This window comes from Magallana gigas, chromosome 5, assembly GCF_963853765.1.
Source record: "Magallana gigas chromosome 5, xbMagGiga1.1, whole genome shotgun sequence".
Taxonomy (NCBI): Eukaryota; Metazoa; Mollusca; class Bivalvia; order Ostreida; family Ostreidae; genus Magallana; species Magallana gigas.
Window position 1 is genome coordinate 46,724,577 of NC_088857.1, and position 21,790 is coordinate 46,746,366.

Genomic DNA, 21,790 nt, shown 5'->3' on the forward strand with positions numbered 1-21,790 from the left:
ATGGTGACTCTGTTCACCACTAAGCCTCCTTAACACTAAATACTCGTAACTTCATATTCTAACTTTCATAAATCTCTTTACTGTAGAGATCCTACAGATCAGGATTTTACATAGTTCTTGCACCACCAATTAATTCTACAGCAAACGTCACTAAACTTTCTTTATAAGGAAGCATGAAATAATACAGAGTACAGCATCTTTTAACAGCGAAAAACATTCAGATCGAAAATGTTTGTTTAAAAAACTAAATATAATTGGATTAACAGCCATACTTAACATGTAAGATCTAAAAAGAAGATGGTAAAAATTAAGTTCAACAATGGATGCATCATTCATTTGAAGGTGTGGCCTATGAAGGTCAATGATGCTTAGTACACAAAAAGGTAAAAACGTAAGAATATAAACTATTGTGACGGTAAAAAGCATGAAAGTAGTCTTCCGGGCTTTGAACGAGGGTCCGAATCGTTTACCTTCGCTATTACTAAAGGTAGAACTGCGATGCTTTTGAGAATCACGATTAATCTTCAGCAATGTCAGCAGACTTCCTATGGCCTCGCTCCCAGAGCGGTCACGTGATTCAGGTTTGCTCTCTTGCTGCAGAAACAGGTCGGTCTTGGAAAAGGAATTGTATCCATTGCCTTCACTTTTGCTAAACAGACTTAAGGTGCTTTTATCTTTTTCTTTTGAATAATCGATGGAGGTGGATTGATCGGCGAGATTACAGAGGTCTGTGTCTGATTTACTGCAGATCTTCGTCGTTTCTATGCTTGCGTCATTACTTTTGACTGTCTTATTCCGTTGCTGACATATTGTATATCCTATCAATGAATATATGGAAATGAATATAATGTCTCCGATTAATGACGCAACAATACTAAAAATAACTTGCGCTGTAATGTAGCCAGAGTTGTTAAACCTTGTTGCAAAGTAACAAGTTCTATACAGACCTTCTTCGTAAGTACCATAAAGAAATAAAGTTGGCCAAGTTGTCAAAATTCCTATAAATACGGACAGCCCCACAATTATTCGCGCTTGTCTCATTGTCAGAGATCCTAGCTTAAATCCATATCGAATACCCAATAATCTGTCAATGGCTATTCCCAGAAGAATGACAGTAGATGCTGCATTTAAGCCGTAAGTCAAAAATTTTGAAAGCTTGCAGGCGATTGGAAAGTCAAAGGACATGTAATTGCATACCAACGCCATCTCGAATGGCATGGTAACGAAGCAGTTAACCAGGTCGTAGCCAGCCAGAACAAGGATGAATAGAGTGGATGGCTTCTTTTTTATTTTCCATTTGATTTTGTAGACGTAGCACACCAAGGCGTTTCCGATTACCCCCAAAATGAACAAAATGCAAACGTATACCAAAGTAGGGAAAAACTGCGACACCAGGACTTGGTTATTGAGGACTCTGTAGCTGACCATTAAATGCGTCGCCTGCAGAGGAGAGCTTACATTTAACGACGCAAGCGTTTTAGTATCCACCACTAGGGACCCGTTATAATTCCATGAATCGTTCATACTACCAACACTCTGCGATAACTCATTTTCTTGCATTCCTTCGTATAGAAAGCTGAAATAAAAAGGTAAACCATTCAAAATTTGAACGTTTGTGAAAGATGCACTGTTATTATGTAATTATTATTACCTAAATACAAAACCCTCTTAATCGATTAACAGGTACTATGTAAACTTTTAGCGTCGATGATACAGTTCTCAGTACTCTGCAGGTAGATGCGTTTGGATCGTTCCTAATGGCTTCCGTAATGAATTGAACAAAGGCAACTGATTACGTTTTTCCTGGAACTTCCCATGATGGCTCAAACATGTGTGCACCGTCATGTAAAACGACCCGAAGAGATACATTAAGTACATAAATAATTAAATACACTCGTCGAGGAAGAATCGACCGAAATTAGAAAAAAATGACTAAAATATAAATTTCATAATGTTTTACTCGAATTAAAGTTTGCTACAGAATCGCACATGGAACTACCATTGATCAATGAAAACAACAAAATATAACGAGGAACGCTGGAAGCACAGCAAAACGATCCTGTTAACTAGGAGACTGCGGAAGACGATCTCAAAGTGTAAATGACTGGTTTTCGCTTTAGGCAAATTTTTAATTGCACTGTTCAAATTACACACGGGGATTGCACTTATCTTATCAAATCAATTTTCTCTCGCGCTCTTTATCCTCTCTCATTTATCTTTTTGCACAGTAATAAGTGCATCCGCAATGTTTGCACATATACAAATATATTACTTGAATTTGTTCCAATATTTATTAACTTAAGTATAATAGCGCAAACTAAATAAAAGAAAACATTTCTCGTTTGAAGTATGATTTCATTTTAAATGTCACCATTTACAAGCTGTATCATTTGTCCTAACTCTTTACGTTTTCAAGAAATAAAATGTACACGTTTTGGAACGCGCTTTTACAATTATTGTCAGACGAGAAAACGTCAAAGTACCTTTTCCCCAGCAATCAATTGCTATTTTGAGAACCATATTTGTGTTTATATTAAACTACAATGCAGACAGTAGTCTAAGAATTAAGGATTCAATCAATAATAAATAGAGCAGTTGGTTATGAGGTGATTCATTACAAATTACATGTCTGCGACAACCTGACTTTAGCAAGAAACGATACATGCATAACCGAGGAAAAACATCACCATCATGAAAACCCTGATTATTAAGATTGTGGTCATCAACGATAACAGTATAACATAAAAGCATTGTCAACGAAAACTATGCTTAAAGTATTAACTATCAGTACTGCTGTTGCTGGTTCTTAAATTTACTAATTCTTTAAATATCATAAAAATCCAGTACTTACCTCTTCTGTATCTATCTATACTTTCTGACATGAGGTAACAAACAGTATTCCTCGCATAGCAAATTTAGTCCGCCGTATTCAACTGGACCTGCTCCCAACATAATCCGTATCTGATATGCTACGACGAAACAAGGGATTTTTAAACGAAGATCACGTCGACCATCAATGAAATTCAAAACGATGAATTATGCAGGATATGGACTCTTTGGGTCCGATTTGAGTTCTCAGCTGATGCCTAATCAGCGAGCATTAAATTGATCGGTATACTATCTGGTTTTCCTGAAATCGTATTTTGCAGGAACCAGACTTTGGTTTTTGCTGTGTGGAATTCTGTCGCTTTGATTATGGATTTTATGACTACTCTTGTTCAATAAGGGTTTGTAAGATTCCCGAAGGATTACTCGATTCATATTTATCAAGTGTTCATTTTGCACGAAGGAAAACATACCAAAGCAAGTGTAATGTTGTCATCCGGCCAAAAAATATCATGATATCATATCATGATTAAATATATTTAAAGATGAAATTCGTAAATATATTAAAGATAAATTTTTACAAAAGGTAGATTCAAGTTTTTAAACTGTTTATAGTATGCATCTCAAAGTCGGTCGCAAATCTGTTATTCTTATTTTAGTTTTAAAAAAAATTATTCTAAACAAAAATACATGAATATTGTTATATACTGTGTCAATCTTTTCTTCGAATATGTAAAAAAAAAAACAGAATCAGAAATAAAGTGTCATGCGGAAGAGACTTGCCAAAACGAGACTGATTAGGGGAATAACCAAGCGAAAAGCATTAAAGATCATTCCAATCAGCTAATGACGGTCTTCTACATGACTGCAAAGACGATAGGTCTTACTGCTTAATCTGCTGAATCAGGAGAATGATCACAAAAAATCGACTCAATAGTGGTTTTTTAACGATTTGTTTTTAATTGAAGCCTACTTATATTAATCAAATAAAAATTTAGAAATGTGTCAAATGTTTAAAGTTTGCTTTTTCTTTAAATATGTCATACGAAAACACACCCTTTTTAAATTTTAAAATAAAAATACTTCATGCTTCTTCTAATCAGACAATTCACAAACTTGAGGCCCATGAAATGTCAATTTTGTTTATCGAAAATGAAAGTTGGTTTTTAATTATTTCTCCAATGATTACTTATCAAGTAAATTTAAATTATAGCTTACAGACATTATAATACATGTGTTGAAATACCGAAGGTGTAAGCAGTTACTTTGGTGCAGGCTTTTTTAATTTATTGGCAGAATGTCTTAATTTATAAATGCAGATGTTTTCCGTTTATTTTTGTACATATTCTAGATTAGTACACTAGTGATGCATTTAAGATCTTGCAACATGTGATCTCTACTCCTTTTACATATATAGAGGTACAGTCTGGTTTCTTACGTGCAAACAAAAAGACAACATTTAACTTTTATTTAATCTTTGATTTTTTTCTTAAAACAATGCACTGTGAATGAATCACTGCAATATAAATGACTTTCACATGGTGTCATACCCGACTCCATACACATTGAAGGTTTTTGTCACATTGATCAGGGCATGTAAAGTCTAAACTACTATTTTATTACAAAGCAGCAGACTTTGCATTAAAAGTCCCACACTTGCATTGAAATGATAGATGTTTTCTGAAAACAAGTCAGGAGGAACTTCAGTATAAACTATATGTCACAAAATGCCACTCTTCTGAAGTTGGTTTTTTGTTATTTTTACGATTCATTTATGGACTTATTATTCATATTGTTGAAAACCTTATAAGTTTATCATATTCATATTATACCCCACTCATATTTCTGATTGCATCTTGGTGTACATTAAACGTTTTTCCTGATCGTCTTCATGTATTTTCCTATGAATATCTGTGCATTCGCATTAGACCTCATTTGGGATCTTTGGATCATGGTTAATAGGAAATTTAAATCTGAACAATAATGGAACGCATTCTTATAATTAATGACATTTATAGTTCCAAGATAAATCAAAGTACTGAAAGTACTGAAAAGCGCTAACCTAGCTTGGTTCTAAGAAAATTTACTGTGTGCAAGCGTAGGCGGAAATGAGCCTTATTGAAATTTTGGTTTATGTTTAATGAATATCAATTTAAAGTATCGAAGGCCAGATTTCTTTAAATATATGTTACTTTCTGTAGATGATGTGAATTAAAGCTGAACACGACTTATATATGGATACTTGCCTGAAAAAAGATATGTTAAAATCACAAATTATACCTTTTGAACAGTAATTTATCACAGTTTTTTACATTTTCTTGCAAAGAATCGATTTTATTTTTCTATATTTTAGCTTCTGAATACGCACTTTATTTTGTCATCACTCCGTAGCATCCCGTGCTGATGTACGTAAGCCCCGCAAACCAATCGTATCTACTCGGCCATTTCCGTCACCCAGATACATATAACTGGTTCCCTATACCTCTTACCAGTTTAAATGATTATATTTCTGCTCATAGAAGGCAGTTATTCCTTGCACCGGAAATAAAAGTCTAACGACAATAAAGCGCTGAGCTATGCTTAGCGCTTTAAAAACTAATAATAAATCTTCCTTCACTTTACATGATAAGAAATATTAATACAATACAATTTTTCATATTAATTTGCTATAATTTAAACAACTAAATATTTAAACAACTAAATGCTTTCTTTGGTGTTTTATGCGAGTATGGAGGAGAGCTAGCATTGTAGAAAAAGTAAAGAAAGTATATCAAACTTTCTTATCTTGAGCATCTTGTTTGATATCAAAAATTGAGAGTTTACATACATATTAAATTTAAACTAAATGTAAAATGTATTGCAATTTTCAAAACCTGCATGGTTTGTATAATCCACCAATAAAAAAACCTTCCACACAAAAAATCTCTATTTTTGAAAGGGTTTTGTGAGTGCTGTGCCATAATAAAAATCAAAGTACTGAAGTACTGACGGGAGTAGATTTTATAGATTATCATTTATTTCAAAATCAATTTATCTTGCATGGCAATTAGTTTCTAGTTTGTATTTGAATTACCCACTTTTTTATAATATGAATTTTTAGACTTTTCCGACAAGAATTTCGAGAAACCCCATATGAATCATGTTGTGTAATATTTAAAGACAGATTTCAACTACTAGTATGCATTAGTTATCGAATCAATTCTAAAAATTGTATGGATCCAAGCACTATTGATATCAAACTTTAGTCTCGTTTAACTAGACGCTCGGTTGTCTCCGTTAATATCCGACAAGCAAGAGAGCCCCCTCTCTGCTTGTTGCAGATTTACGGAGACAGCAGAGCATCTGGTTGAACGAGACTATATTAACTCTGGCGTGGGAACACACGAGACTACACAAATATCTAAATTGTTCGTAGTATATAAAATTTGACTATTTTCAAAGTGCTATAGATAAGTTTCCTTGAAAAACAATGCTTCAGCATACATTACATCGATTTTTTTTCTATTATTTTCAAGAACTTAGTCTTGTCAGCGGTGATGATTTGTGCTTAGGTCCAAACACTGTTTCACTTTCGGTTTGCCAGAGTAACTGCATAGGATTTTAATCAACTCCCAAAAATAGTTAATCAAAGATTACAGAGCACGTCGAGACGAGGCAATCATCTTCATGAGACCAACATAAACATTTTAAACCAAGAACAAAGTTAATGATCTACATGGATATTATAGTATTGTATTATATGGCCATGATCCAATCTCATAAGTCAAATCACAATATTATATTATATCTTATATATCATACAATATAATATATGATTTATTCATATATCATTTTATACAAAAGACTATTGTAAATGTGATGTGATACAATGTTGTATTGTTAAATGTTACAATATTGTTAACGATATAAGTATATATTTGATTTTGTGTTTCCAACAAAAACGTGAAAGCTTTTTAAGATTTTCAAAGATTCCAACGCTCTAACACTACTTTGATAACTATGCAGTGACAGCTTCGTGTAAATCAATTCCATATTTTGATGCATTTTTCTTGAGATTTAAACTTTTAAACAGTCATGAGTGAAATAATTATCCAGTCATCTATTATATACAGTCATACTTAAATGCTTAAATTTTTTTAATAGGGAAGTATTTTAGCCTCGCCTACTATAAAAGTAAAGTTGAAGAGGTTCGCTCCTTAGGTTTTGGGAAGCCATTTTGGGTCACCTCTAGTCTGAAAATTCTGCATCACATATTAATTCTAGTATTATATTTATAGATTACAATGCCAAAACAACTATATTGAATAAAATTGTTTTTAAAAAAATACATTTTTACAGAGTTTAGTAAGGGACTATATTTTGTGACGGAAGGTTTTCAAGAAGGAAATGAACAATTTTCATAACTCACTAGTTTTAGATTACTGTTACTTTAGCTTTCTAATTTTCAGCGCAGACCAAACTTCTAGATAGTTTGTGTATTACGATATATTCATGATGATATAAAAACATATTTGAACAATATTTTGATATATCTATCGATATATTTTGGCATATTAAGCTTATATTTTATATACATTGTAAGTTAAGAATAAATTAACTCAAATTTTGGCCTAAAATTAGCTTATTTCATGCTACATGTATATCTCAAATGTTTAAGATATGACCCCTACTTGTTTTACTTTAAACGAGACATTAAATGTATGTCTATTTGTATGCAAAATATTTGTTTGATTTTTTCAAATTATCAAATTCTATGTCAAATTGTAGCAAAAATTTCATGAAAATTATCATTTTCGTCTGGGGTCCTATATTTCCAAAAAATGGCATGTGACATGGGTCACAAATAAAATAAATGAACATTATAGGTCTCCATCTTTATATCCAAGTGGTTTACAGATTATTGACATCACTATTATTTCAGGAGTCAACCTCCCTAAGCTACATGTGTAAATTTTTAAAACAATTGTGTAGCTACATGTTTGGTTAAACAATAATATCTCATATTTTTATTTAATCCATGTACATACTACTTTCAAATAATATTTAAAATCATTTGTTCAAGTTGATGCCTTTTTACAAAATTTATTACTTAGTATGCAATAGATATAATAATGAATACCTTTTTTCCAAATCACAGCCTGTATCATCCCTCGACCAATATCATTCCTCGGACCTTCGGCCGTCGGGCTGATATTGGAGTCTTGAGCTGATACAGGCTATGCAATGGAAAAGGGTATGTATTATTCTCTATGTATTTATCTTTTGATATCATATCATATTTATATAATAGTGTTGTGTTGGGCATGTACAAAGTAGGGGTTTGATACATAGTGCACGAGCCGGAGGCGAGTGCACTATGTATTAAACCCTGACTACTATTTAGGCATAGTACATGCACAACACAACACTATTGTTATTATTATGCCGACTGTTGAATATACTGACGTGCTTTGCTATAAGTAGCTGTGAGTGTTGAGTTTAAGTGTTGACTAGTCCCTAAAAATAATCACCGGAAAAGCAAGCGTTTGTTTGTTGTTGTTGTTTTCAAATTAATCAATTGATTTGATTGTTTCTTTAATCAACAAGTTGATGCACAATAAAAAGTCAACAAAGGTTTATGTTCTTTTCAAGAAATGAGAGACATTTGACCTTACCGAGAAAACTCGAATGTTTAGAAAAAGAAATCACATTAAATTTTTTCTTGTACATTCTTTATCACGCGTCATTTAAAAAAGCGTTTTTGTGATTCTCATGTAGAATTTCTTTGAAAAATGATCAAGCAATTTGTTCAAAAGTTTATCTTAAACTTTAACTTTAAAATTACCGTCAATAATGAAGTGTTTTTGGGAAAATTAATAATTTTAATTGGCGTAGTATATAACTTCAATTTCACTCCTCATTTCCTTATTTTCATATCATTTTTTTTCATACTCCCAAAAAAGGTGGGGGGGGGGGCAACTCCATGATAATCCACTTACCCTGCCCACCCCCCCCCCCCCCCCCGATGCTACGTGCCTGAAACTGACAGGAGGCATAAAATATACAATATGATTCTGTTCAAAGATGTCCTAAGATAAGAAATCACATGATATCTCATAAATCAACAATGATTATTACATTCATCAAGCAAGATTGAGTAAAGTAGGACCAGGATTTCTAAACATTCTTCATAATGAAGATCAGGCCCTGTATTTGAAGCCAACCTTCAGGTTTCAAATCAGTTTTTTTTTTCATAAACCACGAAAGTTGGTCAGGACAAAATTTTCTATATTCAAATATGCTTTAACCTTTCACTAAACATTTACACCTGTCCCAGCATCTGGATAGGTCAAGCTATGTATCAGAGACTCGTCTATCTTATACCTCAATAATCAAATTAACCAGGTATGGTTATGAATAGGATTTACTCCATCATGCAACCATACCCAAGACCCCAAATACAATTTAAATTGTAATAAGATCTTAAACCTTCATATGCATGCTGTAGCGGGCCATTAATGTTTTGATCATTCATAAGCCACGTGAAATTTAAAAAACGAAACCATTATATTGTTGGTATTTACACCTTTCTTTTTACAAATTATTTAATTGATCGTTTAAAGTAAAAGAATCAAAATCATTGTAAGTGTACGTTTGATTAAATACCAAATCGACTTATATGGGAAATTGAGTCTGACATCATCATGATTATTTCGTTCAGTCCGTGATTTTTGTTAGGTTGTGTAGGTTTAGACCAAACAATAAGAATTGGATCATGTTGATATCATTTCTCTCAGTTTCTATAGAGCTGTGAATTACAATCACTTTCGTACGAAATGGGGGGAATAATACTTGATGTATGCAAGTATATAATAATCATTACAATAATTATTTATGTAACATTTCGAAATAAACACTCTTCTTAAAAAATTAAAAATATAATTAAACGGAAATTGAACTTCTATTCTATAGATACATTGTAAGTTGACAGTTAAAACTTACGTTGGATCTCTGTGAATATATAAATGTAATAATTTATCAGCTGGAAATGTGTCCCTTTTATGGAAGTATTCAGGCATATCGTAAATAAGTCTATATTACAGCAAAAAGGGTCTAATATGTCACAAAAAGCTTTCCAAAATTGTCGTACCTTTTACGCAACCTTCAATATGCAAAATGATAAACTTCAACTGAGACCATACATGTTGTTCATATCGATATCAAATATGCTGTGGACAAAGGGACTGAAATATGAAGATAGTAAGTTTGATGAAACTGCTATGTGCTTTATAAAAAACCGTTTTGCAAGTTGTATGTTACATGTTTCTCTCACTTTTATTGAAAATAATACATATACAGATATGCACAGGCGCCTGACCATTACACACTATCTCGTAATGGCGGAAGCAAATTTAGAGAAGTTGTATACGTCAATTAACCTGAGTCCAACGACATAGAATGGCCTGTTTAACAAAGTGCACTTTGATATCTAGCTGCGATTTTTCCAGCAAGTGTAATTTTATACAATAAGGCATATATAGTACATGTATATAAATCATAATATAAATCAGATTCATTTAGAATTATACGACTAGTAATAATTTGTTTCTTTGTTTCAGAAGGAGCTGTGAATATATCTGTAACATGACACATTTAGTATTAAAAAGGACCGCAGGACAGGTTTGAGAAATGTGACAAAGGGCCTTGGTGAAATAACAATCATTGAAAAGGAAAATATTACACCAATAATGCACGAAACACCAGGGACATGCATACGATTTTTCAACATAAATTAAAAGGCATTATAGTAAGTCTACAGTGAAATATTTTAATATCAATTTTCCAGTTTCATAATGTTGTCCTGTTTAGAGTTTTGGGTTTAATTCAAGTAAACTTCACCCAGAACTTGACCGTCTCTGGTAGAAACCCTGGGGTTCTTTCACTGTTAACATGGCAGTTTGCTATTCCAAAGCACCCGTCGGTTCTAAAACATTGACAACGTTTATGTTAGATTTTGTTGTTGATATTTGTTGATATTATACGTATGATGTTTACGTATTGTGATTACAAGTACAGTATAACCTATAAAAAATCTTGTCAAAATAGGGACCAAATACTTGTCATGTTTACAACATGTTATTGAACTTTTTGTGAAGGTATTCAAAAGGATAAACTCGTCACACAGTCAGTTTGAACATAATACATAGTCATCAAATGAGTGAAATTGGAAATCCGTATTCTGAATCGGCTTTGCCTCGCCCTGTAAGGGTTTTCATTTCACATTTCACACACTGGATGAATCCGTTTGATGTCCCAAACTGACTGTGTAACTAAAAGTGTAGCACTGTATTTCTTCAGTAAAAGATTTTTAAACATTTTTCCTATCTATTTCTATGTTGAAATTTAAACCCCTTTGCGACCCCGGTGTTGTCAGGAGTCACAATTTGTAGACATTAGAATCTACACTATCCAAATGCAGAGTTATCAGCAAAACTATAGCACTATAGTCAATTTTTAAATTTTTTAAAATATCTTTTTTTTAAAATACTCTTTGGGCCCCAGTTTTTGTCGTGGGGTCACGGTTTGAACAATTTGATATGTTCAGTATCTGATGGTGCTTGCAGAGTAATATGTAATAATAAGAATACGGACGTACGGACAGACGAACGGACAGCAGGTGATCAGAAAAACTCACTTTAATTTTCGGTTCAGGTAACCTAAACAGGAAAAGATGAGATTGATAAAAGGCTAACATGTTTCATTTCGGATTAAGTGTGAGCGTTAAATCACACAGAAATAACCAAAAAGTTGTTTACAGCTTCTTTAGCTCTAGTATTATCACTATTTTAAGGTGTTTTTGTTGTGGACAATATAGGAGCTATCAATATCCATGTGCGCCTGTAAAGTAAATTTATAAACCGTATACAGGATTGTTTTCGCTCTGGGTTTTTTCGCCCCACTAATCTTGTATACACAGTTTTGCACCGACTTAAAATCGCCCAGGCAAATTTGTGTTATATTTAAAATTTGATTTGAATTTACCCAGAATAAATTTCGTATCCAGTATTCATACACAATATATCAAACTTAAAAACGTAGAAACAATTTCACCCACACCATAAACAACAATAACAAGTTTTTAATACTTTAAGAAATCTGGTTTATATCAAGCGGTACAGCAATGTTTTAAAAAAATTATACTCCATGAAGGTAACGCTCTAGACAACCTCGATCGTCACAGCAGAAGATTTCCCCGAATTTGGTGGACAATAATTGGCAATCTGAACTCTAAAACATGAAATTACAAGTCCTAGAAGAAGTATTTTGTTACATAACTCTAACTAACAAAATAAAAATATTTTAAGGTGACTCACTCTACTTTTAAATACATCTCAAAGCAGCGAAATTTTGATGCATGATACATGTAAGTATATCAGAAAAACTGGACGAAAACCCACTTGATTTGCTGAAATTAAATTCAGCTAACATGAACAAAAGTCTCAGGCAGATTTGACCTCGGGATATGCGGTTCATAATTCTATTACTTGAACCATCACGCTATGACGATATTCAATTGATGGATACAAACAATTCCATAAAACTTATGAATCGTCATCTTTGACGTAGTGTCATAAAAACTCAAAGCCTCATAGAGTTAGCTGCCTTAAACTAGATTCAGCTGATGCTTCATAACTTTGATCCGACAAATTTCATTTATAGTTCCTATCACATGATCCTGTTCACTATAATAGTTTTTTTGCTAACGGTTTTTTTTTAATGTGATGAAAAACAAAATTAATGAAAGTATTTGCCGATACGAATATTAATAGTTTTGTGATGTTCGGTTAATTACGACCAGCAATTAAAGACGACGGACCCAATTCACTTCTACAATTGTGATTTTCAAGAAAATTGTTATATAAGTTAGAGTTATTAAAGATATGACAAATTCAATCAATAAATAACATACAAATCGAGTTATATTCTTACGATTTTTAGAAACCATTTCAAAAAATGTTTGTATCATTTTCCTTTTTCAATCAAACATAATGGGGAAAAGCGTTCTTGGGGGAGAAAAAATATAATTTTAAAACAATTTGGCAATAGATTTTCCATCCAAGTTGAAATATGATACTTATATAATGATTTTGAAAAAATAGCATTGTAAAAATAACCATGTCATCGACTTTGTTTTAACGGGGGCACATGTGTGGTGTGTTATTATTCTTCTTTAACTTTTCACGAGAAGCATGCACAAACTCAAAAAAAGGTTAAGTTCATCATTTCGAGGTTATGAAACAAAACAACTATCTGAGTGTGTTAAAGATTTTTTAAAATGATAAATACTTCAAAACGGGGACGGTGTTACTCTATTTTCAATACGAGTAATAAAGCGGATTGGAATGTAAACGATGTATTCACTAGCACAAACTCTGTTAAATATTCTATGCAGATTGTTATAAATAACTTGAGCTAGTGTAAAACTCATAACAGTATTGCAACATTCCGTAAAGAAATTTGTGCGTAGTAAATAATGTTGAAAAGCGTATTTTAGCATGTTAAATTATAACAAGGTCTGTCACTACTTGCACTAAATAACGTAAGTAATGAAAAACAGCTATATATTGCGTCACAAGCAAATTTTCATTGAGTTTTAATGATTGTGACGTAATATTCGGAATTTGATGTTCGTAACAATCAACAACGTATGTGCAGGATATATCTGCGCAAAGCAAATTGGGTCAAATGTCCTTAAACTGTGCTAAATCCTAAAATCAGCGTGAATCCAACTACATGTAATATGGTTACCTTTAGTTATTGGATAAGGAAAACATGACGATTTTGTCGGATCGGAAGAAAGAAACTGTTATACCTAAAGCCATTAAGTTTGGCATCAGGGCTATCGCTCATGATGCCCCCTCCCACATACACACCACTATCCCAAAAAGAATATACATAGACAGTAATAGCAAGATAAGTAACTGTAAAGACACCGACAGAGCAACTTACCAAAATACAGTGGACTGAGAACTTAAACCCTTGTTCCAATACAGCTCTCACCATACACGTCTGACTGTCGGAGCAAGTCTGATTCCAAACACAATTCAGATTTGTGTCACAGAATGGGCAAGGTTTACCTGATTTAACAAACCAATAAAAGAAACATTCATTAACAATTCTTGAAAATACATGTCTTTAGATAACGTTATTACACATCAATTATGGGATGAAAAATATATTTGTGTTAGAAGAAACAAGTTCGAACCAGGAGCACTTTGATTCTTCCATGTTGTCAACATTAATTTACCGGACGTTTGGTGCGTTGCTGTTGTCGTAGTTGTCTTTGTTGTTAAAAATGTTGTTGTTGCTACAAGCACAAAACAGTGTTCTTTTAATTTGCTATAGGAACAAAAAAATCTTTCTTAACTAGAGCTCAACCTTCGCTCCAGCTGGGGGTTTGATTCACGAACTTTCGAACCCACCTCCTAGCAGTGAGCGACCAGCCCACTACCAACTCAGCCTTAAAGGCAAGACAAAAATCTTGCTTACGATTCTGATGGAATCTAGCGCACCGATCTATCACGAAGTCAAACGACTATGACATGCGCGGCTTTGCTTGTGCACTAGGTTCCGTTTATCATCGGAAGAAAGATTTTTGTGGTAGGCGCACTGGACGCTTATTGCTAAGAGAGTTAGTTCCGAAAGTCGTGAGGTTATAACCCCGGCTGGGGAGGAAGTGAGACCCCAATAAAAAGAATTTCGCTGGGGCGGAAGTGAAACCCCAATAAAAAGAATTTCTCTGTACTTTATGCATATATTATATATTTAGACTACAGATTTTAAAAGAAAATTCTGTATCCTAGCAATACCAAACATTTCTAAAAGAAATATCTAAGACTTTTCTTGAGTTAATTGCCATATACCTTATGTAAATATTGTGAAATGCAGTCCTGTCAGAACCACACTTCTTTAACTTGCATACCCCGCAAAATTTGTATTTGGATTAATGCGTTTTAATTCCTCAAAGCTTATCAATGTTCCATCTAGATTAAGTAAATCACCAACAAAAACGAAAAACCCACTCGATGGGTGAAGTATGAGTCAGATTTAACTAAGGAAGCGAATACGTGTACATTAAATTTTCCTTAAAAAAAATTCTGCTATATTTTAACTTCGTTATGAATAGGGAGCTGACAAAAATGATATAAATAAGGTTGGTTTTGGTGTAAAATTAAAATACAATAGATACTTTAAAACTCAGCGTGAATTATCGTTTGTTGGATTTCCATTCGATTTGAAAATATCCAATCGACAAAGTTATGGCACAAATTTAAGGTCTTATGTGTACATCGAAATAGAATATTCTTCTAAGTTTGCCATTCAATGTAAACGTAACGATTCTTTGAGATGGGATTGTCATGTGGTTATACCACTCAAATTCAAAATGTCTGAAAGACTTATATACAACAGCTATTAAGTTGTATATGACTTTAAACATTAATCCTTATATTCACAATGTACAAAGAAATAATTATTGATAAATATTGCATTACCCATAGTCATTCCACAAACACAGGAATAGCTGCGGTCGAAAATGTTAAAATAGCATTTTCCCGTGTCACTGTCATCTGTGCAAACTACAAAATAAAACCTAACCGTGTGCATTATTTCAACTTAATATTTAAACTAAACAATATTTGAAAAAAAAAATCAAATTATCAATAATTGTTTATAAAAAAGAATTGACCTATAGGGTTGGTGTAAAGAAGAAGAATGACCCCCGTAGAATAATGACCGGGAGTCATTTTTTGACGTAGAATAATGACCCCTCTTGCTGTAGAATAATTGGATTTTTCTGAAGAAAAAAAAACAAAGGGTTATTTTCCTTCCACGGGTGCTTGAGGACAGGATCGAACAACCCCCCCCCCCTTCACCCCCCGCCCCAATATATAGACCCCCGGGACTTTATTTTTCTTTTTTATTAAATTATCCTTTTATGACATATTTCTTATCTAATTTATTCATTCATTGCCCAAAAATTACATAAAACAAACATTTTTTAAAAATCGGACCCTCTGTACATATAATACAAGAAGTTTGCTAGCTTCGTCCATCTAGAATCAACGAAAGTAAGGGTTCATCGCAAGAAAGATAACTCGTAACATTGATTTTTTTTCTTTTCTCTTTTATGTCTTCTGTGGTAATACACTCAGTATGAGTGCCTTTTATTTTTTTTTTTTTTTTTAGATTTTCCAGTACCAAGGACGATAAAACAGTTTTCACTTCTTCGCGGCTTGATTAGAAATCATACTTCTTATGAATTGTACTTTTTAGACGGTGGCTATAAATAGCCACGGTCTATTGCTACGGTCCTGACCGGAAGAGTATTTTTCACGGGGACCCTAGCGGATAAGGAACGATAACTCTTTTAGGTATGCAGTGTTACACGCAATGTTTTATCTGTGTCGATTTCAGTATGATAACTAATTTTAATCTTATCAGATATTTTAAGCATTATAGCTGCTAATCATTTTGTACATATATTTAAATAATTTATGAAATTGTGTTTTATTTTAAATGAACCGTTATCCTGTCTGCTTACGCAGTATCGATAATTTATGCACCAACTGCCAGTTGTGACGTTAAACTCTGTATCAGGACTGCAAAAACTATATCACTGCGATAATTGGCTAAGAGATCTCACAATAATCACTTCTTGTTTTTTTAAAATGCAAACAATTGTCAGAAACACACTATTTAAACAGGTTTGGCATTTCATATTTCAACAAGTATGCTTCATCGATAAATTCATTCATTTTCAACACATTAATTTTAGTTGAAGCAGAATAATTATTTTGTTGTAGCTTATTCTAAAGAATTCACAACAGATACTGACGATGAATATTAGATAAATTACATTTTATTGAACTTCAACCGATCAATGCAGGCACGTAGCATCAGGGGGGGGGCAGGGGGGCATATAAAAAATAGAATTATCATGGAGTTGGCCCGCCCCCCCCCCCACTTTTTTGGGAGTATGTAAAAAATTGATATGAAAATAAGTAAATGAGGAGTGAAATTGAAGTTATTTAGTACGCCAGCCTCCCCCCCCCCCTGCTTGTTGCAGATTTACGGAGACAGCAGAGCGTCTGGTTGAACGAGACTATATTAACTCTGGCGTAGGAACACATGAGACTACAAAAATATCTAAATTGTTCGTAGTATATACAATTTGACTATTTTCAAAGTGTTATAGATAAGTTTCCTTGAAAAACAATGCTTCAGCATACATTACATCGATTTTTTTCTATTATTTTGAAGAACTTAGTCTTGTCAGCGGTGATGATTTGTGCTTAGGTCCAAACACTGTTTTACTTTCGGTTTGCCAGAGTAACTGCATAGGAGAGTTGATTAAAATCAACTCCCAAAAATAGTTAATCAAAGATTACAGAGCACGTCGAGACGAGGCAATCATCTTCATGAGACCAACGCAAACATTTTAAACCAAGAACAAAGTTAATGATCTACATGGATATTATAGTATTGTATTATATGGCCATGATACAATCTCATATGTCAAATCACAATATTATATTATATCTTATATATCATACAATATAATATATGATTTATTCATATATCATTTTATACAAAAGACTATTGTAAATGTGATGTGATACATTGTTGTATTGTTAAATGTTACAATATTGTTAACGATATAAGTATATATTTGATGAAACAAGTTGCTGTCCTTTAAGGTGGAAGGCTACATCGTCAAAACATGTCTGACTTCCGTTCGAAACGCCATTGTGTTCCGGATTGATAACATTATGTCGTGGTACAAAATAGCTATACACCGTTTAATTGAACTCTTCTAAATAAGGAGGTGAGATAGGAATGAAATCACCAAAACGCTTAGAAAATATGTCAATTTTCTTCCTGTTTAAAGCTTTTAACTAACATTGATTATCAGCTGTTTTGTACGGAAAACGTGGAATCTAAATAATATACCGTTTCCCTGCTCTGCTGCTATTGGCAACACATTTTTGTCATGTCATCTGCAACAGACGATCATACATATGTGGCGGATTATCGATATAGGTAAGCAGATGTCAAATTTTCATTTAAACTATATATGTACGATGAATATAAAACGAAAGTACCGTAGTACGATCTCTTGAATTGATCCTAACTAAGTAACTTCCCAAATTAAAAAACACATTTGCAGTAAAAGACTTTCACTAAAACTTTGACATTAAACTAATGTATTTTGATTAAAATAGATACAACTAGGTAGCAATAGCAGTGGAAGCCCGGATTTGCAAGCCAAATGAGGGAAAGACAGAATTCTGAAAAGGAGCATGTTTTTCATTTCCACACATGCATGTGTATCACTATGGACATCTAATGTATGTATTAATATGCGTATAGTTGTTGTTTATAATTGCTATTGTATATAAAAAAAGTAAAAGGCAATTTATAATATAATTAACTACTAATATTTTGTTCTGAAGAGTTGAATATATATATATAAATGCCTTCATCAATAATATGATTTTTCAGCTTCAAACATTATCATAAGCACTACTTATCTAATATCTACATATTTAGCATAAACTTGTTCCTTTTTTAATTTTTCTTCGTGATTTTTATTAATTAAAAAAATGATCCTAAGATATTTGAGACCATGTAAAATAAAGAAAGACAACTCTTAAACAGGATCTTTCATACCAAGATTTTTGCAATAATTAAGTATTTCCTTTAATTTTTCAATTTCATTCAATTTCTTTTCTTCATCCCATTCACCAACGAATATTGTTTATATTTTCAGGTTTTTGTGGGATTTTGCCCAGCAGTTTGCCTATAAAGAATTTTTTTATATCTTAGTTTCATATTTATGTGGATTCCAATAAAAATCATACAAACTTCATGCATGATTTTTTTGTTTTTCATTTCTAAACAATAATAACATTTCACTTTCATAAGAATTTTAAAACAGGAATGTTTAAAAATTTGATAAATAAGGGGTTATCTGGAACCAGACTGATATTTTAAAAATTCTCTAGAAAATAGTGTATTGTATTTTGAGGTATATTATTGTTGAATACTGTGCCTAGTATTGGTAAAAAATGCATGCAACAAAAATCACCTACACTTATTTGGTGTAGAGATCCACCTTAAAAAAGGACTGCAATACGTGGACCATATACATGTGTTTCCAACAAAAACGTGAAAGCCTTTTAAGATTTTCAAAGATTCCAACGCTCTAACACTACTTTGATAACTATGCAGTGACAGCTTCGTGTAAATCAATTCCATATTTTGATGCATTTGTCTTGAGATTTGAACTTTTAAACAGCCATGAGTGAAATAATTATCCAGTCATCTATTATATACAGTCATACTTAAATGCTTAAATTTTTTTTAATAGGGAAGTATTTTAGCCTCGCCTACTATAAAAGTAAAGTTGAAGAGGTTCGCTCCTTAGGTTTTGGGAAGCCATTTTGGGTCACCTCTAGTCTGAAAATTCTGCATCACATATTAATTCTAGTATTATATTTATAGATTACAATGCCAAAACAACTATATTGAATAAAATTGTTTTTAAAAAAATACATTTTTACAGAGTTTAGTAAGGGACTATATTTTGTGACGGAAGGTTTTCAAGAAGGAAATGAACAATTTTCATTACTCACTAGTTTTAGAGTACTGTTACTTTAGCTTCCTAATTTTCAGCGCAGACCAAACTTCTAGATAGTTTGTGTATTACGATATATTCATGATGATATAAAAACATATTTGAACAATATTTTGATATATCTATCGATATATTTTGGCATATTAAGCTTATATTTTAGATACATTGTAAGTTAAGAATAAATTAACTCCAATTTTGGCCTAAAATTAGCTTATTTCATGCTACATGTATATCTCAAATGTTTAAGATATGACCCCTATTTGTTTTACTTTAAACGAGACATTAAATGTATGTTTATTTGTATGCAAAATATTTGTTTGATTTCTTCAAATTATCAAATTCTATGTCAAATTGTAGCAAAAATTTCATGAAAATTATCATTTTTGTTTGGGGTCCTATATTTCCAAAAAAATGGCATGTGACATGGGTCACAAATAAAATAAATGAACATTATAGGTCTCCATCTTTATATCCAAGTGGTTTACAGAATATTGACATTACTATTATTTCAGGAGTCAACCTCCCTAAGCTACATGTGTAAATTTTAAAACACGAGAAAATTCTGAAGCTACATGTTTGGTTAAACAATAATATCCCATATTTTTATTTAATCCATGTACATACTACTTTCAAATAATATTTAAAATCATTTGTTCAAGTTGATGCCTTTTTACAAAATTTATTACTTAGTATGCAATAGATACAATGTATAATAATGAATACCTTTTTTCCAAATCACAGCCTGTATCATCCCTCGACCAATATCATTCCTCGGACCTTCGGCCGTCGGGCTGATATTAGAGTCTTGAGCTGATACAGGCTATGCTATGGAAAAGGGTATGTATTATTCTCTATGTATTTATCTTTTGATATCATATCATATTTATATAATAGTGTTGTGTTGTGCATGTACAAAGTAGGGGTTTGATACATAGTGCACGAGCCGGAGGCGAGTGCACTATGTATTAAACCCTGACTACTATTTAGGCATAGTACATGCACAACACAACACTATTGTTATTATTATGCCGACTGTTGAATATACTGACGTGCTTTGCTATAAGTAGCTGTGAGTGTTGAGTTTAAGTGTTGACTAGTCCCTAAAAATAATCACCGGAAAAGCAAGCGTTTGTTTGTTGTTGTTTTTTCAAATTAATCAATTGATTTGATTGTTTCTTTAATCAACAAGTTGATGCACAATAAAAAGTCAACAAAGGTTTATGTTCTTTTCAAGAAATGAGAGACATTTGACCTTACCGAGAAGACTCGAAATGTTTAGAAAAAGAAATCTCATTAAATTTTTTCTTGTACATTCTTTATCACGCGTCATTTAAAAAAGCGTTTTTGTGATTCTCATGTAGAATTTCTTTGAAAAATGATCAAGCAATTTGTTCAAAAGTTTATCTTAAACTTTAACTTTAAAATTACCGTCAATAATGAAGTGTTTTTGGGAAAATTAATAATTTTAATTGGCGTAGTATATAACTTCAATTTCACTCCTCATTTCCTTATTTTCATATCATTTTTTTTCATACTCCCAAAAAAGTGGGGGGGGGGGGGGGGGGCGGGGCAACTCCATGATAATTCAATTACCCTGCCCCCCCCCCCCCCCCCCCGATGCTACGTGCCTGAAACTGACAGGAGGCATAAAATACACAATATGATTCTGTTCAAAGATGTCATAAGATAAGAAATCATATGATATCTCATAAATCAACAATGATTATTACATTCATCAAGCAAGATTCAGTAAAGTAGGACCAGGTTTTCTAAACATTCTTCATAATGAAGATCAGGCCCTGTATTTGAAGCCAACCTTCCGGTTTCAAATCAATTTTCTTTTCATAAACCACGAAAGTTGGTCAGGACAATATTTTCTATATTCAAATATGCTTTAACCTTTCACAAAACATTTACACCTGTCCCAGCATCTGGATAGGTCAAGCTATGTATCAGAGACTCGTCTATCTTATACTTCAATAATCAAATTAACCAGGTATGGTTATGAATAGGATTTACTCCACCATGCAACCATACCCAAGACCCCAAATACAATTTAAATTGTAATAAGATCTTAAACCTTCATATGCATGCTGTAGCGGGCCATTAATGTTTTGATCATTCATAAGCCACGTGAAATATAAAAAAACTAAACCATTATATTGTTGGTATTTACACCTTTCTTTTTACAAATTATTTAATTGATCGTTTAAAGTAAAAGAATCAAAATCATTGTAAGTGTACGTTTGATTACATGTAAATACCAAATCGACTTATATGGGAAAT

General features: G+C 32.6%; 1 protein-coding gene and 2 long non-coding RNA genes across 4 annotated transcripts; 1 reads left to right on the top strand and 2 right to left on the bottom strand.

The window, feature by feature from the left end:
* Nucleotides 1-146: 146 nt before the first annotated feature.
* Nucleotides 147-3,179, bottom strand: LOC105344301 (G-protein coupled receptor 84). 2 transcript variants are annotated; one of them, XM_020073713.3, is made up of 2 exons: nucleotides 2,852-3,179; nucleotides 147-1,576 (listed from the first exon to the last, which is right to left on the bottom strand). In XM_020073713.3, exon 2 carries the CDS (start codon nucleotides 1,558-1,560, stop codon nucleotides 151-153), a length of 1,410 nt encoding a protein of 469 aa, XP_019929272.3. In that variant the 5' UTR covers nucleotides 1,561-1,576; nucleotides 2,852-3,179; the 3' UTR covers nucleotides 147-150. The 2 variants fall into 2 exon arrangements, with proteins under 2 accessions (XP_019929272.3, XP_034304382.2); XM_034448491.2 differs by lacking the exon at nucleotides 2,852-3,179 and adding an exon at nucleotides 1,652-1,893.
* An 8,782-nt stretch (nucleotides 3,180-11,961) lies between these two features.
* On the bottom strand, nucleotides 11,962-15,422 carry LOC136275298 (uncharacterized). The gene is made up of 4 exons (XR_010713854.1): nucleotides 15,360-15,422; nucleotides 14,114-14,173; nucleotides 13,816-13,943; nucleotides 11,962-12,093 (listed from the first exon to the last, which is right to left on the bottom strand). It is a non-coding gene; the product is annotated as an uncharacterized lncRNA (long non-coding RNA).
* Nucleotides 15,423-17,685: 2,263 nt separating this feature from the next.
* Nucleotides 17,686-18,735, top strand: LOC136275497 (uncharacterized). The gene is made up of 3 exons (XR_010714079.1): nucleotides 17,686-17,907; nucleotides 18,090-18,215; nucleotides 18,638-18,735. It is a non-coding gene; the product is annotated as an uncharacterized lncRNA (long non-coding RNA).
* Nucleotides 18,736-21,790: the final 3,055 nt, after the last annotated feature.